Here is an 18851-nt window from a genome sequence, read left to right as displayed (position 1 = left end):
TGAGCAAACCTAATATATAATAATGAGTCAAGGTTATTAAATGTAATTAATACTGTCAATTTTAGGGTGCTATAATAAGATTTCTGTTCAATAAAGATAATAAAAATAAAAGAGACTAAATAAGAAATCAGTCTACTAATGAAATCTTAAAGGTAAAATCAATGAACAAGGAAAACATACTTAAGACCTCCCTTAAGTTGGCTGAAACCTATTGGTTGAATAGAAGAATTCTGAAAAAAGCGAGGTTGGCAAGATAAAAAAGTAGAATATTATGGGGAAAGTACAGAATGACTTGGAAAGATGTGAGGTATGTGAAATTAAGATTGAAATGGAAAAATTTCAAGACACTGAGAGAAAACAGAAAGCGTGAATTATCTTTAATACCTTACATCTGAAAATAAAAAGAGAACAAATAATAAATAACCTTGCAATTAAACAGATTATTTTGAAACTAAAATATTTAAAAAAATAAAAGCTTTTAAAACATTCAGTTTAAAAAATAAAGTAGTTATTCCAAATTTAATTTATTTCTGTAAATATCATTTTCAAATATTAATTTTACAAACATATCCATCATTTAATCAACTAATATAGTAAATTAATAATCTAATTTTTTTAATAATAATCAGATAAGACCAAAAGTGGTAGAACATTAATAAAAGTTTTTTAAAGTAGCAAATTCATTTGTCACATCTTCAGTTTTGTCCTACATTATAATAATAAAACAGTTAGAAAAAAATTATAAATATGATTACAGCAATATTGGACAAAATTATATATATATATATACTATATATTATACTTACGAGGTCTGTAAATAAAGTAATGATGAGACTAGTTTTTTTTTTGGCAGCCAAAGTGGCAACACTGTAAAGTTACTAGTAAACATTTGCTTATATGAACAGCTGATTTATATTAGGTATTAATATTTTTAGTCTATTGTTGACACATGAGATGTAAACAAACTTTTCGTGAAACAAGTTTTTGTTGTGCATTACAAAAGTGAGTGAAAGTAATTATGAGCAACGTTGTGCAATCAAGTTTTGCGTTAAACTCTCTGAGAATGCTACTGAAACTTTTTCAAAATTGGAGATGATGCTCTGTCATGAGCCCAAGGTTTTAGGTGGTTTAAAGCATTTTCAGATAGCCAGGAATTAGTTGTAGACGATCCACGCTCTGGAAGACTGTTAATGTCAAAAAGTGACAACAATGTTGGTCAAATCAGAGATTTGATACGGTATGACCAGCTATTAACTGTCAGAATGATTGCAGAACAATTGAATTTGAATCATACCACAGTCCATCAAATTTTGGCAGACGAATTGTACATGAAAAAACTTTGTATAAAATTGGTCCCAAAAAACCTCACTGTTGAACAGAAAAACAACAGGGTGGAAGTGTGCCGCCATCTTCTAGGGCGAACTGAAACTGATTTTCTAAAAAAATGTTATTACTGGTGATGAATCTTGGATATTTGAGTACGACCCAGAAACAAAATGCCAGAGCAAGGTGTGGCACACTTCAAACTCACCAGTCCCAATAAAGCAAAAATGAGCAAATCAAAAACATACTAATTTGTTTCTTCAAGAGCATTGTACATAAGGAGTTTTTGCCTACAGGATAGACTGTAAATCAATATGTTTAACAAGAAATTCTTCAAAGACTGCGGAAAAAAGTTGGCCATTAAGCCATCAAAGACAACTGGATGCTGCATAATGATAATGCACCTTGTCACACTGCACACTCAATTAATGAGTTTTTGGCAAAGGAAAACATTCCTGTAGTTCCTCAACCACCTTATTCATCTGAATTGAGTCCCTGCGACTTTTTCCTGTTTCTGACATTAAAAAAACACTTCAAAGGACACAATTTTGGAACAGTAGAAAACAAAAAAAAAATGTAGCCAACCATCTAAAGGAAATTACAGTTTCTGAATTCCAACACTGCTATGCAGAGTAAGAAAACCATTTAAAGCGTTGTGTGGCTTCCCAAGGGAACTGTTTCAAAGGTGATGAAGTCCATGTATTGTTTGATTGTAAATAAAACGTTTTTCTGAACCAGTCTCATTACTTTATTTACAGATCTTGTGTATACTATATATATATATATATATATATATATAATTTAATTTCCAATTAAAAAAGTTTCTTGATCTGTAATTTTTTTTTAAAGAAATAATTAATTACCAAATTGTTTTACGTGCGCATGTGCACATACATGCTCACATACTCTCTCATACAGTGTTAACACTTTTTTGATCTGTAGAAATTTAACAAATGCATAAATTAAGATCAATTAACATCAAACACTTAATACACAATTAATGCTTTTTCTTGATATTAAAAGAAAATTAATAGATTAATTTAAATTGAAAATTTACCTGTTCTAGGTCCATCCCACAATTCAGAATGAGGATCTCTTTTTCTTAAAAAAATGGTAGATTTAAAATTCTCAGAACTATCACCAGACAATACAAGAACACTATCTGGTTCCATACAACCAGTTAAATAGAGAAAGTCACTGTTTTGTCTAAATACATAGGGTATTTTTTCAGTCATATATATTTTTGGAGCAGATGGTATAACTGCTAAATGATATCGATTATGAGTAGTTGATACAACTTTGTGCATTAAACGATTCCGTCTTTCTTTGAACTCATTTAACTCAATTCCAGGTATAAGCTGAAAGAATAATATAAATTAAATGAATTAAAAACACACATTAAATTATAAATCTGATTTATTTAAATAAATAACAAAACAAGGCAATTTTGTGGCGAAACCATTTTTATTAGAAATAACAAGAATTTTGTCAAATTTACACAGAGTACAATTTTTTGAAAATCCATGGAATAATATCCAGTTCAAACACTGAATTCAGGTTCCAGTATGCCAATTCAGATTAAGAGATGTACAAAAGTTTCTGAAAAAATTATTTAATTTCAGTATTTTAGTAATGATTATTAAAACCGTGTGGCAAGGAGAATTAATAATGCAGTAGCAGAAAAAGATATATAATAAATAAATATATATATATATATACACTCGTAAACTATGCACAATACAAAAAATGACCTAAACAAATTTTACTTAGACTGGAGAGGGGCACCTTGGATTTAAAATTGACCTTGACCTATTTCAAAGTTAACACAATTTTTTCAAATAGTATGACCTACTTTTCCCCCACCAATTAAAACAGCAGACAATTTTACATTTAAATATGTGGTCACACATATGACCTCAGACCTTTTTTCTGAATATTATACAGCTAACCATCAGCGATAGTGTTATACAGGTGATAGTGTTGTATGGAGATAATGCTATATGAGTTACACATTTCTGAAGGCCACACAATATTCCTGAAATATTTATATTCCAGAACATTTCTCTCACAAACTATGGGAAAGAGCATAAAAGCGACTTTAGAGAAGTTATGTGGATAGAAAGGAAATATTCAATGGTGACCTTGACCATGACCTTGAGGTCCCCTTTGGGGGTCATCCCAACCAAGATCATTGAGGTTTTTCAAGTGGAATTGCGTATTTTGATAGCACCAATGGAAAGAGCAATAAATGTAACAGTGACATACTTGAATTTTGTCATGACGTTTTATGATTATGTTTCACTTTTTCCAGGCTCTTGAAGTTCATGGTTTACAAGTTAATCATATGGCATTCGATTAACACAATTTGCTGACTGAAGACAGTACCAGACAGCAATCCTCTTCTTACAACTTAGAAACCAGAGACTGTAAATATTTGCAAAAAGAATCCAGCAGCCATATAACACTATCTCTGATGGTTAGCCACATATTAATAAAAAGGTCCAAGGTAACATGTGACTACATATTCCAATGTAAAATTTTCTGTTCTTTTCATTGATAGAGTCAAAAATACATTATTCCATTTTAAAAAATTTTATTAACCTAAGTAACTTCAATCTAAGCCAAAAATCTAAGTAACTTTTGTTTAGATCATTTTTTTTTTTGTATTGTGCATAGTTACGAGAAAATCACCTGGGGTGATTAAAATGAAACATCTATATATACATACACACCCAATATAGTTGAATCATTGTGTAAAGGTATAAAAATATTGTTTCACAGAACAGAGTACTTCATTTTCTTTATGTTAAGTGTTTTACATAAAACACTTCATGTACAAGAGCACCAGTAACAATGTTCACTATACAGCACATCCTAGTGATGAGTAGCTGAAGGTGTTATGTGCAGGGCTGAATATCACCTGAATTTTGGTGGGCGTAACGCACTTAATATGTAACCATAAAATTGGCTTATTGAACCAGGAAATAGGAAACCACCTTGTTTCTAATTTTGCTAGGTAAGCCTGGAATAGTATCTGTTATTTTTTTATATAATTTTCAAAAGCAATGTATGACTCAAGTCAGACTACTGACAGACATTGTGATTATAAACTCAACATACAAAAATCAATTTATACACAAATTAATAATTTTCACTTTGAATATAAGCATGAACTTTACTCAGATCAGACCATAATTATACAATAAACAGATAAGTTTGCTGTTCTACAGAAAACAAAAAAAACTGCTCCAGTATCTGCCTGGAAGGATCAAATGAAACAAAGATCTTAACCACAAGACAAGGAACAAAATTATAATGAACAAAATTATAATAAATAAATGAACAAAAAGAAATGATTACAGTCCATATTAGTATATATAAATCAATAATTTTATGGAATGTTAGTGATGAAGCTTTAGATAATAAATAAAGTTGGTACATAAAAAAATGATTTTTTTAGCATTAATTACTAATTATTAGAGTTAATGTTTAAATATACATAAGTTAATCAGTAGTATTTAAAAAACTCAGCAGAGTGAGATTGTGTTAATAAAAAGGAAATCTGTTAATAATCCTTTAATTTGTTTATAAAAATTGAAAATAAATCATAAGTTTCTTTCTGGTAAGCTGAAGCATTATGTGTAATGAGAAAATAGTTATCAATTTGATAATGGCAATTGTTTTGTTTTTTTGCAATAAATTACTTTTTTAAATTTACTAAAAATTAGGCTGCATAAAACATATTTACAAACACTAAACAAAGCTCTAACAAGCCATTTTGTATCCTGAAAAGTTTTTCTGACTTTTTAAGTAATCTTAAAATTTGTATTTTACTTTTTAGAATTTTAAACTTACTCGTATGCAATAACACACTAAACCTAAGTATATAATAAAACTATCTTAAAAAATTCTCTTTTTAATTTTTTGAAAAAAACATTTTCAGTCATCTTTGCGACCATCCTCAATGTCTGATACTGTTATATTCTATTCTGGGTTCAGTTTATTTTACAATTGTTGGTTTTTCTAGTAAGGCAGATGTGTGCTAAGAATATGGTCAAAAAGTATATGTAACTTAAATTGTGTCCATTTAATACAACTATAAATGCTGCGGTTCGACAAGGCTATTGAGAGACTAACAAACTAAAAATCTTTTATAAATACGAGGTGTATTCAAAAAGTAAGGAGAATTTTGAAATTTTGCATGTTGCATTAATCCAATTCTCAGTATTTTTTTGTTGTTGTATTGGTAAATATGTCTGAAAAGTATCTGTACATTTTTAGCCGTATTGTTTGTTTAGTCTGTTGTCAGCTTTCAAAAGGGTAACATGTACATGTATTTTGGTACGATTGGCGATTTTTTGTTTGTATAAATAATGGATCAGAGAATTTGTATTAAATTTTGCTATAAGAATGGAATAAAGTGTAGCAATGTTTTAAAAATGTTAAATATTGTTTTAGGTGAGTCTGCTATGAGTAAAGCAAGGGTTTACAAGTGGTATAAGTGTTTCCAAGAAGGTTGTGAAGATGTTGAAGATGACAAGCGCACCGGACGCCCCAGCAAATCAACAACCAGTGAAAATGTGGAAAAAGTGAAAGAAATGATTATGAATGATCGCCAAATTACAGTCAAAGAAGTTGCTGATGATGCTGGGATATCAATTGGCTCATGCCATGAAATTTTTTTGAACTTTTCAGGTATAAAACGTGTAACAGCAAAATTGTTGAATTTTGAACAAAAACAGCGGTGAATAGAAGTTGGTCAGCAGTTGTCAAATGAAGTCAACAACAATGCAGAACTACTGAAAAATGTCATAATAGGTGATGAAATATGGGTTTATGGATATGATGTCGAAACTAAGGCTCAATCATCTCAGTGGAGGAATTCTGGATCACAAAGACCTAAAAAAGCTCAACAAGTACAGTTGAAGGTTATGCTCATCGTTTTCTTCGACTTTAATGGCATAGTGCACCATGAGTGCTTGCCATAAGGTCAAATGATCAATAAGGAATATTACCTACAAGTTCAACGATGCTTGCATGAACAAAATCGAAAAAAATTTGTGGTGAAACAATTCATGGCTTTTGCACCACAGTAATATGCCTGCTTACACTTCATTCCTTGATCATCAATTTTTAGCCAAAAACAACAGGTAATGAAACCCCAGGCGCCATATTTACCAGACATGGCTCCATGTGACTTTTTTGTATTCCCAAAAATAATCCAATGATTGAATTCTTGAAATGTTTCAGGGATTGGAAAAAGTGCTGGCATAAGTGTATAATATCTAATGGGGACTATTTTGAAGGGGATAACATTAATGTAGACGAATAAATAAAATTCATTCCAAAAAAACAAAAATTCTTGTTACTTTTTCAACACACCTCGTACAATCTATTAATCTAAAAACATAGAAAATAAAACAAATAATAATTACAATAATGATAATAATAACATACAGAATAGTAATTAAAATAAAAAGACAAGATTTATTTAATGACAGTTAAATTATAAATGCCAGAATACAATACAATTTATTAAAAATGTTATAATGACTGATAGAAAGTAATACTGCATTAAAAGTCTTAATTTCATATGATTCAATTTCTACAAGGATTATTACTTTTACTACTTATAAAATAACTATCTTTACTTTATGAATGAATAGAATACTGTCACTTTCACTACTCTTTACCAATAATTCACTGAACAACTTCCTGGATTCACCCATTGTCACACTGGAATACTTGTGACATACTTTTCACTCGTTGTTACCACAAGCTTACTGATATCCCTATTATGCGCCGAACACAGCCTCATAGAACTACTGACTATTATTGCTTGTTATCATGACTGCACGGAATGCAGCCTCATCGAACTACTGACTTTCTCTGTTGGGCCCTGGCAGTATTTATATCCCCTAGCCTACAGAACCAGTATCCAAATTGTCTCTTTAATTGTTGTAGCTTAATAATTTTCATTATTCGCACCCTTACATTTTTTATAAAATATTTTCCTGGTCTGGTAACCCCTCTGGTTAAATAAGAGCTTTTGGAAATGCCATTGTCTGAATTACAAAGAAAAAATTGTTAAAAGGATCTGTTACTCTAAGAAAAGAATTCCTTTTAGTTCCTTCTAGATTCTTCTTTTCATTATTATCATTTTTTCTTTCTTCTTAATTGAAAGAAATCCGTTACCCTGGTTCATTATACTGGTCTATTACAAATAGAACCCTATAAATAGAGTTCTATAAATAGAACTCTATATATATATATATATATATATATATATACACAGAGTACACATGCACGCGCGTGCCCATACACATACACACTTATACTATTAGAATTTATTAAAAATTGGTACTTTTTTGTATGAGTATAATACCATGGTTATTGTCAGTGTTGGTGAATTTGTGTATTAAGTGATTAGCAGCACTTATGAATAAGAAAAATAAAATTTTAGATGAAGTAACAAATACTTAACAATGATGCCAAGCTTAGCAACTGATTACGACACTTGAATTGTCTAGTCTCAAAACCAGATACATCCAAAATTTTCAGTTTTTACATTTTTACATTTTCTAACAGTTTATCACTTTCTACGTGCACTGTAAATATCATATGATCCAAAAGAAAGTCCTTAAAAAAATCTTTGTCCTTAAAAAATCATATGTGAAGTTGCCAGTTTGTTGCCAAACTAGATACACCCATTTCTCCCAATAGACCTTGAATTACAGATAGCCTGATTTTAGCAATATGTTTGCGTATGCATATGTTTTTATGCTTGGTTATTAGTGCTGTAAAATTTAATATTGCGTGGACATACTCATTTGTTATTTATATTGAGAAACTTTTGATTTAACTTGAAAATAAATTTTCAGTTTATAAAATATGCCAACATGTTTAGGTTTTGCAAGTTACTATAGCCCAGGTTTCTTTTTTCATGGAATGCCCAGAAAAATAATTTGCCATCATAAAAGAAAGACTTAAGAGTGCAACAACGTTAACAATGATCAGCATATTTTCAAGATAAGTTTCATGAATATGATAGAGATGACTCCCAAATAAATCTGAGACAGGATAATTTTATTGAAAATATAGAGAAGCCAGTATTCCAAAAAGAACCCAGACTGTTAACAACACAAAAGAAGCTTGTTTCATGTCCACAAAATATTTGATTTTTAAAATCCCTACAGGAGAAAACGTTCAAGTGTGCCAGAAGGCCTTGTCTTGATATCTATTGTTATCTGAAACTAGAGTTGCTAATGTTATTTCAGAACATTTTAAAATCGGTTTCTGCCTAAAGAGCTAAGAGGGTAGAACCATTGAAAATTATGTTTTTGTTTCAATGTTGTCAGACAAATGACTACGAAAAACCATCTAACACTAACATACCATTTCATTTCAAAAGTCCACCCAGTCTATACGTTCCCATACACATCCAAATCAATCTTGCATTATATGATCACTCGTAATCCAAGCGTTCTGTTGAGCTCAAACAATTACACCATCATGTTGAGCTCGAACAATTACACCATCACAGAACCTATTTTTTGGCACAGTTTTCCTGTTCAGAATTACATACAGCGATAATTTATTTCCACTGGCAGTAGAACTTAACATAACAGTTACTCTTACTTTCTCATATCCAGTTGTTTTTACCATTACTTTCTTTTTGTCCCTTCCAACATACAGTGTAATTTGATGGTATATCAAAGAACAGCAACTTCATTAGCACTACCGATCTGACAGAGACAGTATTGTTTCTTTAATCGTAGAACTATTACATAATGTTGACATTGCACAAATTTATGCTCATAATCTGATGGTAACTTCTGGCAAATGGAGGTTCTGTGATGCAATGACAGACATTGCCTTTCCATGAATTTCTCACACCATCCTCGGCTAGCTTTAAATTGAAGACCATTATTTCTGGCAATTTCCCTTGTCTTTAACATCAGTCCATCTCTTGTCATTCCAAGACCTTTTGTGCAGAGTTCCTTGAAATAAGCCAAAACAGCAGCATCGATTTCCAGATATTTTCCACATTTTGGTCATGAAAAAGATTTTTTGTTCATTTACTTGCAAATAATTTCTGTTTCATATTGCACCACCAACGCACATTCACTTTGTTTACTGGCGGCACAATTTCCCATCTTTTCAGCATGTAAAACAACCTTGTGTTTAAGGTCTGTGTTGTATGTGGAATGGTTAGAAAATACAACAGGTAGAACAGAACGGTTATGAAAAAAATGGACTGATTTACAATTGCAGTTATTATACCAAATACCTACTCAACATCAAATGGAGGTTAAACAGGAAACATGAAAAAAGTTTGTCATCATGCATAGATAGTCGGCTTACCAGACATCTGTGATTACTGCAAACAGTCTGCTTTTTCAGGACTCAACTGTGAAAATGTATACTATTATAAAATGTCTGCAGTTTTAAAAAATCTCCACAGTTCTTAATCTAAAGGCACAACATAAATATAACATGCTCAGAACATTTGACCGATTTAAAATTGCACTGAGTATATTTACTTTGCTTTAGCCTAGACATTATCTGGTTCTTGTTGAGATGGCAGCTGGCAGCACTGCTGCTATTATTGGTGCTACTGTCAAGTTTGCTGTAATATAAAGAGCTGTGACGCACACAAACTGATGCCTTCCTGCTGGCCGAACTAGTCGAGCCTGTGATGTGATACCAATACAATGCCTGCCAAGTGGCTTGTTGAGGTTAGATTTGTCTTGCAGCTCATCTATTTCCAGTTGTGAGTTGTATTTAACTATAAATTGTCTTGCACAGTTAATTTTGCTATGGGTAAAAGCAAGTGTACATTTAATGATAAACTAAGACATAAGTTTAAATTTTTGAAACAAGTTTTAAGTGATAGTGAGAGAGTATCATGATGCATTTGAGGTGAACACTGAAGATCACATAAGCACTGATAAACACAAAAAGGTTGTCGCTACAGCACAAGAACTAATTTGGTCAAACTCTTTAAAGACAAAAACCTACCAACTACAACTAACTTAGATATTGCCACTAAAGAAGTAGTGTTTACATTTCATTCTGAAAAACATGAACTTAGCTTTAAGATTTCAGACTGTATGTCTAAGTTTATTAAAAAATCCTTTGAAGATAAATTTTCGTCAGCTAGAACAAAAACAGAGGCGATTATTTGTAATGTTATTGCTCCTTTTATTCAGCAAAGCAAACTTAAAGATACTGAGAATGCAAATCTTCTAACTATATCATGTGATAACTCTAATATAAAAGAAAGAAAAATGTTACCTATTGTGGTTAGGTACATTAACAAGAAAGATGGAGTTCAACTGAAACTGCTAAAGTTTAGTGAACTTGCAGGTGAAACATGTGAAATGCTCAGTTAATATCTGATAAGTGTAATAAAAAAAGCACATTGCAAAGTACAGTTATTTGCTTCTGTGCAGATAATACAAATTCTACTTTGTAGGGTGTCAAAGAAAAGGGCAACAAAACTTAATCAGAAAATTACAAACAAGCCTAGAAAGGCAATAGTAGGGGTAGGCCGCTTTGCTCATATTGTTAATAAAGTGAAATACTGCCAATTGACACTGAAGTACTCATTGTAAAATTGTATCAACATTTCCAAATTTATACAACACAGGTGAATTCTTTCAAAGAGTTTTGGGAGTTTGTGGATGTAGAATACAAACAACTCCTGTCACACAGCCAAACTAGGTTTTCGGGCATGATGTCATCTATGGAACCGATTTTGAAATTGTTTAATGCTCTTAAGTATTATTTCTTGAAATCAGATGGGAACAAATAAAACTAAAAGTTTTTACTTCTTTTTTGAAAATGCAGAAAATTAAGTTTATTTGATGTTTTTGCATGGATCCTTACAGTTGTTCCACACAACTATGTTAGTCCAGGAAAAGATGAGATTTCGGCTGCAGGAGCAAATACTGCTTACGCTGATTTTCTTTCTAAACTTAGAGAAAGACAACCATTACTTTTTGTACCATTTTCTGCAAACAGTCACTATCAAAATTAAAAAAAGGTGGTATGATTAATGAGGAATTGTTTTTGATTAGTGTTTCGTCTTTTTATGCATCTGCCACCACATATTTGGAAGAATGGGAAAGTAGCTTTGATGGAGTAAATAAATTTTCACTGATTAGTTTAAAAGGTTCGCTTGAATGGTCACAACTAGAAAATGCAAGTAATGCTATAAATATTATTAATGAGATTTCTATAAACTCTGATGAGCTATTTCATAAAAGAACTTCTGTAAAGCTTGCCATTGAAAAATTAAAACCACATTGGATAGAAAAAGAAGGAAACCAAGAACCAATTACTACTGTACAGAAATGGCTATTAGTTTCTGATGCTCTTGAAAAAAACAACACAGCATATACAAAAATGTTCAAAGCGGTAATTTTGCTTGCGTTTGCCAGGAGTTTCCACTCCAGTTGAAAGAGTGTTTTCAATAATGAACATTGTATAGAATGCAGAAAGGGGGAGACTAGAAGTACAGACAGTGAAACAGTTAATTTTAACAAAATATAATTGCCAAATGACATGTTCAGAATTTTACGATGACATTAAAGGGGACAGAGCTTTTTTGAATAAATATATCTCATGTGAAAAGTACAACAAGAACTCTGATCATAAAGAAGATGAGACATATGCTGCTACTGGACCTCGTACAAGCAAATAAACTTTGGTTTAATTTAATAATAGAATAATATACATTTGTGTTTCTTTTGTTATAATTTTTTGTCTGTAAATTGTGTAAATTTAAGCTACATTATTTAAATTATTCTTGTTACATTCTTAAATACACAGATATGTTCTTACCCATTGTTTATTTTTTATCCAATTCCTATAATATGACTGTTTAAATTTAATAAGTAAATTCAATTCACAAATTTAACATTAAAAAGTTAATTTTAAAAAACTTTTATCATGCTAACATAACCAAGTCAACATGCCCTCACTTTTGGCGGTCTGTCAGCTTTTTTTCAAGGTAAAGTCCTCAGTAAAATTTAAAAAATTATGGTAAGCCTATGCATAGAGCACACATGCACAAATTCCAGAACGATGATTTCAACAGCGACAAAGCTATTAAGATGTAAAGCTCTTTAAGATGAGTCATCTTTCTAGAAATTTGTGTATGTTCTATACAAAATGACAAATGTTCTTTCACATTTCTTGTCTGATCTCCATTCAATGTTGAACAGGCAAATGGATTCAAAAACTTCAGCTTTACACCTAACTATGCATTTATGTCAAATGACAGTAGACCTCCAATTCTAGACGCACCTCAAATTTAAGAATTTACCTGACATTTTGACCTTTTAATCTGTAAAAAAAAGATACGTCTTAAATATAAAGCAATACGGTAGTTCCAGACTACATTCTATAGTATAAATCCAGTCACAGAAATAGTTTACCTATAATTGAATTTATAAGCTCATTAGTGGAATTCAAACAACGTATAAGTATTTTTGTGACTAACATATCTATTTAAAGACTGGTATTTTAAAATTAATATGACCAAGTGTCAACTACAATTTGGGTTTGCAGTCTTTTGTTGGTAAGTTTAATCTCAAGCTAACAATAAAAGATAATTGAACATAATTTATATCACCTTCATTAAGCATAAATTTATTTTTCACATCTTTTTGTTTAATTAAAATCACATAATATATTTTGTTCCTAGATACACAAACTAAACATACTAACAATGTAATATATAATAATAATTTCCATTCTAGATCAGGCAGTACAACTAGACAAAATAAAAAAGCTAAGTTAGTAATAATTTCATATTTAATACATATAAAAAATCATATTTAATTCACATAAAAATAAGTTATGATCAATGTGTGAATAAAAAAATCACAAACCTTACCTCTCCTTCCTTCATTAAATGTGGATGCGTATATGGAGTTGGTTGTCCATAAAAGTCATTTTTTTGAGGACTATTAAGATTATCAGACTGTAATGGTTGTCGACTTTTTTGTGAAGTAGTGCAGTGCTTACAATGTACTATACAAAGTATTGCTAAAATAAAAATTAACATAAATATAAAAATTAAATTTTATTTTAATATTATTAAATGCAAATACTACTAATAATGGAAAAATGTCCTAATAAATAGAGTATAATAGATTATAATCCTATGTTAAAAATTTCATACAGCCTATCCTTTGCTTCAGTTTTTATTTATTGTTGCCGATAATTGTTACAATAAGTGAATTCTATTACTAGTAACAGTCATAAAAATACATATATTTCTTTCAGAAAGTGTTTTTATCTACCACAATAGTAAGAAGCTGAAAGTGACTTCAAATAGTTGTTAACACATGCTCTTTCCAAGAAGGGTAATACGATGTGTAAGGCGGTACACTCATTTTTTCCTACTTTTGTTTAATTACTTATTTTTTATCAAATAAATACAGCATCATTCTCAAATTTTAAAGTAAGTTTTTTCTAGACACCTGTATATGGAATAAAGTAAATTTCAACACAATATAAAATATAGGAACTTTTCCAATCATTTTCTCTTAATGCTGTACAAAAATAAAGATATTAATATGGGTTGTGGAGAAGACGTTTCTATTGTTATAGTTACAATTACTATGAATCATGCAGCATGAAGTCTGATTGACAAGTACTACAGCAAAATATAAAGCAATGAAATGAGCTACTTTAGAATTGAGAAGAATAAATTGTAAAAGTGAACAACCATGAATGTTAAAAACACCGCAACTGCAGTAGTACAAAAAGAATTAGAAAGGAAACATAAATAGGTATTAACATATCTGATGATCTTTGCAAAGCATCATTATACAAGCAATAAAACAAAACAAATAAATACATTCTTGCAAGGAAAAAAAAAGTTTTTTTCATTTTCTCACCAAACTGTGGGAACGAGTCTTACTTGGAAGGGAGTGGGATGGCATGGGATACGAAGATAGGCCAAAAAGTAGCTATAACAGAAATTCTTGACAATTTCTACAACTGAAAGTAAAAGAGGAGCAGATATAGTGAGTGTACTAAGGCAAGTGTAAAGTTTTATGGATCATTAGATATGCTTCTTAGGGCCTTAATCAGTTTCATCCTAAGAAATTACCACTAATGAGAACTGGGACTTTTGTAAGGATCTTAATTACTATATGAAATGAGAAAGTGGGAAAATGAAATTAGCTTAATAAGCCAGTTTCCATGGATCACTGACATAAAGCATAACTACCTTATCTAAACATACAACCTAGGCAACTGCTTCTGGTTATTATAGATCACTAAAATTTATCTACAGAAACTTTTAAAAGAAGTAAACAAAATATTGACTTTATAAAATAAAAATCACAACTCAATTCCTAGATAACTAGAAATATCCTAGCATAAGATCTTCTTGAGTCCATGATTCAATATCTTCCTTGTTAGTTTCAATAATTTTGAAAGCCACTTCTGATTATTATTAATTCATAAAACCAAAAACATAATTTCAAAATGATGGTACAAGAAACAAACTCGTTAATAGTATTTTATGATTATATTCAATTTCTAATAACTTTTATCTAGTTTCACAAACAATTTCTCTATTGGGAAATAAATAACTTCACTTGTTTTTTTTATTTTTACTAGAATATTTATTTTATTTTGAAATAAAATTTATTTTTTGTTGAAACTACAATGAATTTCTAAGCTTAACTACTTGTAAACTGCATGTTACAGATTCAAAACTGATTAACTGTTAAGACACTCAGTATAAAAGGCAATGAAAAATTCAAATAGAACATGAAGGAAATTAAAATATCTTAACACGTTAACCTAAAATAAATTCGAATGACAAAAACATAAAACAAATGCATAATTTAAAACTGTTCAAAAATAACAAAAAAAACTCCCAATGAAATTTGGTTAAAATTAAAAATCGGAGTTGTTCAAAAACAGTTCACAAACTGTAATAAGGAGTGAAAAATTGTAAACTTACAACTTTGAATATTGCATCTCGAAAATACTCTAGATGATAAAGAAAACATTTTTTTTTAGATGGTTATTCCCCCCAATTCATTTACTGTACTTCATTAAACGAATAATTTTTTATCTAGAAAATATTTATTTAGATATTTTTCGAATTACATTAATGACTGTTAATGTTAAACGATCATCTATAAGCACAGAAACTAACATTATTATTCCACGACTGAAGATAAACTATCAGCTGTTTCTTAAAGGTTATGATTTATAAAAAAGTAAAACTTTTATCGCTGTAAGGTTTTGTTCTAGTAATTGTTTCTGTTTATTTATATTTTCGGTTATAAGTAATAAATGAAGTACATTTTTCATTATTCAACTGTTTAAAAATGCACACGTAGATTGTCAAGTGGTCGAATCAGATAAAATAGCATGACATTGATATTGTTAAGTTGCCTTTACTATAAACTCTTAGTATATGAGTGAGCAAGCGGTATTTTTGCACTGTGTTATACCTATCACATATATCCTTGCAGCTTCTACCTGATTACTACTTAATAATGAACAGTTTTGGTAACGGGGACATCGATCATCCTGATGCAGCAAGAGTCATTCATAGTGGATATTTTCATCCTCTGCTTAGAAAATGGAATTCAGGAAATACTGAAATAACTCCTTCTCATCTCATGTATCCGGTCTTTGTAGTGTAAGTTAAAGATAAGCCTGTTGTGTTAACTTTTTAATTTTTTAATTAAAAATCATCAAATGTTTTGAAATTCGCTAATAGCAAATTAATAAATTCTCCTTCAACTTTAATATTTATTTCAATTAGATTAGTCTTTAAGTTAGTTTTTAAAAACTAGCAGCGTTATTTATATTAAAATAACTATTACTTGGAAGTGTATTAAAGTTAAATAAGTATGAACCCAGTAACATTTTCAGTAAACTTTTCTGAAATTAAGTTAAACGGTATATACTGACTGATTAATAAAAAATAAAAATTAATAAGCAGTTTAACTTAGCCACACTTTTCTATAATTTTTTGAAATCTTTTTGATAACTTTCTCTGTTTTGTATAGGATGTAAGTATTGCTACTTACATCTGTTTTAAGAATTAATTATTGTTTATTTATTAAATTTACATTATTCGTTCAAAACAGCTATTTCCGTGGGATGTTAAATTATCATAAGAATTAATTTTAGTGACAGGCCACAGTTGATAAATTATCGTTTATGCAGCTAGTTATTTTCTTTTATTAGGTTCCTTATATTCACCACTGACAGGGCAGTAATTTTTTTACGAGATATGATTTTATATTCCAAATCTAACTTCTGTATATCTTAGTTATTTAAATCTGACTGATATCTCACAAATATTTTTGCCAATTTAATTCATTGTGAATGAGAGATACATGTGTTTTGCTTTGAACCACTTTTTACCCTGATCTTTTTTTGATATAGGCTAATTGCTGAAATTTTCAATTTAAAAGAAATTATTTTTATTGATTGCATTTGAATTTAAGAAAAAACTTGAAATTATATATTTTTCCAGTACCCATCTCTCTTACTTAAACTACTTTTTTTTATTTGATTTGTTTACATAAAAAATTAATTTATAACATTCATTTACAAGCTAAATTTATTAGGTTAATATTTAAAAAAAGTATTTTTAAATGTATAGAATTGTGCATCCAAAAGATATTTCTGTGAGTTATTATGTGACACTTTCAACACTGTTAGGTAAAATTGTTGATTACTGTACTGCATATTGAACCTATGACTTTTCTAACTATTTATAAAATTTCCTGTCTTTGTACTTATATGTGTTGTATCTGTTGCTGATACTGTGACAGTATTTTGTGCATTCTTGTAGAGTAATTTGTATAGTTATAAGTTGTTTACAGTAATAACATGTGATACTAGATCGTGGATACCGGTGTTCTTTGGTGGTTGGGTTTCAATTAACCACACATCTCAGGAATGGTCGAACTGAGAATGTACAAGACTACACTTCATTTCCACTCATACATATCATCCTCATTCATCCTCTGAAGAATTATCTACATGGTAGTTACCGGAGGCTAAACAGGAAAAAGAGAGAAAGTAATAACACGTGTTGATGAATAATAGATCATTTAATTAATTTTTTAATTTTATTTTCTTATTTTGCCTGTAGTTTTTAATACAACACTATAATCTTTCCTGAATATATAATTGATTTTATGAATATTTGTTTGTGTATGTAACATTATGTATGTCGTTTAATGTGTTTCCTTCTATTTTTATGTAACATATATCAATAAGAGTAATTGTATAACCATTATCTTCTACTACATATCTCTCTTATATTGAGTTCTTTATAACAATAGTTAATACAATTGTTCAACTTTTTTTATAATTTTTATGTAAATTTTCTCTTTATTTTTTGTTGTTTTTTTGCTGGGTGACATGCCTAATATGCATAGTAAATATTTATATATCATAATGTAATTCCACATACAATGTAAACTCACTTTAGTTTACCTAAACTAAAAATAAATAACTGGCCTAATGGACTAACACAAAATTCTCATCAGGGGTCAACAGAAAATAAGAAACACTGACCAGGATGCCATAGAATTTCAAGGATATAGGCTTTACAAAGGTCTACCTGGGAAGAGAGTGATAAAGTTTGGATCAGGCATTTTAGTCAGCCTCAAAATAATAAACTCTATACCAGAATTCAAGTCAAAAACCCCAAGAATCTCAACACGCACCCTAAAACCATCTAATAAAATGTACACTATAATAAATGCCCATGCACCCACTAATAAAAATAACTCCAAAAAATTGTAAATAAACAGAAAATTTCTGATGTATACTCGACCTGACTAAATAAACAACATCCCCAAAAACCATTTTAAATAATTGGAGACTTCAACGCACAACTAGGCAGAGAAAGAAGATACAGCGACATCATCAGAAAATGGCCTGCTCAAAAGAAAACAAAAACAGACAGTGACTCATCGATTTCTGCAGAAACGACAACCTAATCTCAAAATCTACATATTTCAAGAGGAAACCCAGAAACACCCTGACTACACTAAAGGAGAATGGCAACTCCATGTCCATGGACCATATCTCCATGTCTTCACAGACAAACACCACCACAAGGAGATCTACAAAAAAAAGTACCCCAAGGAGTAGACACAGGCTCAGATCACTATGTAGTCAAAATTAAAATTAAATTTACTCCCCAAAGAAAGCAACTAAACCAAGCCCTTAAAACTAAAAGAAAAGTGGACCCAAACCAACTAATCAAGAATGAAAATGACCAAAAAGCAGCCAAAAAAAAATAACAATCACGGATAAACTCGAAGATCTAGTCCATAATCTTAAACACATTGCAGAAGAATTAGCCCCAATAAAATCCTGCGAAAAACATCAATGATGGAACAGCGAATGTGACGAAACAATGGAGAAAAGACATCAAGCATGTCTACTTCACCAGTCCCAAAAATCAGAAACATCCTTCAAAAATGTAGTAAAACAAAGAAAAAAAACCACCCAAA

General features: G+C 30.2%; 2 protein-coding genes across 5 annotated transcripts in view; one reads left to right on the top strand and one right to left on the bottom strand.

The window, feature by feature from the left end:
• LOC142327408 (xaa-Pro aminopeptidase 3) overlaps window positions 1–15638 on the bottom strand; it is a 36855-nt gene extending 21217 nt beyond the window's left edge. Inside the window, exons 1-3 of one of the 4 annotated variants that reach the window (XM_075370444.1) lie at window positions 15515–15638; window positions 13224–13380; window positions 2381–2681 (exon numbers count right to left, since the gene is read on the bottom strand). In XM_075370444.1, the coding sequence (XP_075226559.1) occupies window positions 2381–2630 (250 nt within the window). In that variant the 5' untranslated portion in view covers window positions 2631–2681; window positions 13224–13380; window positions 15515–15638. Of the gene's footprint in view, window positions 1–2380; window positions 2682–13223; window positions 13381–15316 lie in introns of all 4 variants that reach the window. The other 3 variants (XM_075370443.1, XM_075370442.1, XM_075370441.1) reach the window with 3 other exon arrangements.
• Window positions 15639–15860: 222 nt separating this feature from the next.
• Window positions 15861–18851, top strand: part of Pbgs (Porphobilinogen synthase) — a 32940-nt gene continuing 29949 nt past the window's right edge. Inside the window, exon 1 of the mRNA XM_075370445.1 lies at window positions 15861–16006. Coding sequence (XP_075226560.1) covers window positions 15861–16006 — 146 coding nt within the window. The remainder of the gene's footprint in view (window positions 16007–18851) is intronic.

The sequence above is a fragment of the Lycorma delicatula genome, chromosome 7 (assembly GCF_047948215.1).
Source record: "Lycorma delicatula isolate Av1 chromosome 7, ASM4794821v1, whole genome shotgun sequence".
NCBI classification, from domain to species: Eukaryota; Metazoa; Arthropoda; class Insecta; order Hemiptera; family Fulgoridae; genus Lycorma; species Lycorma delicatula.
This window is presented reverse-complemented; position numbering and strand designations above follow the sequence as displayed.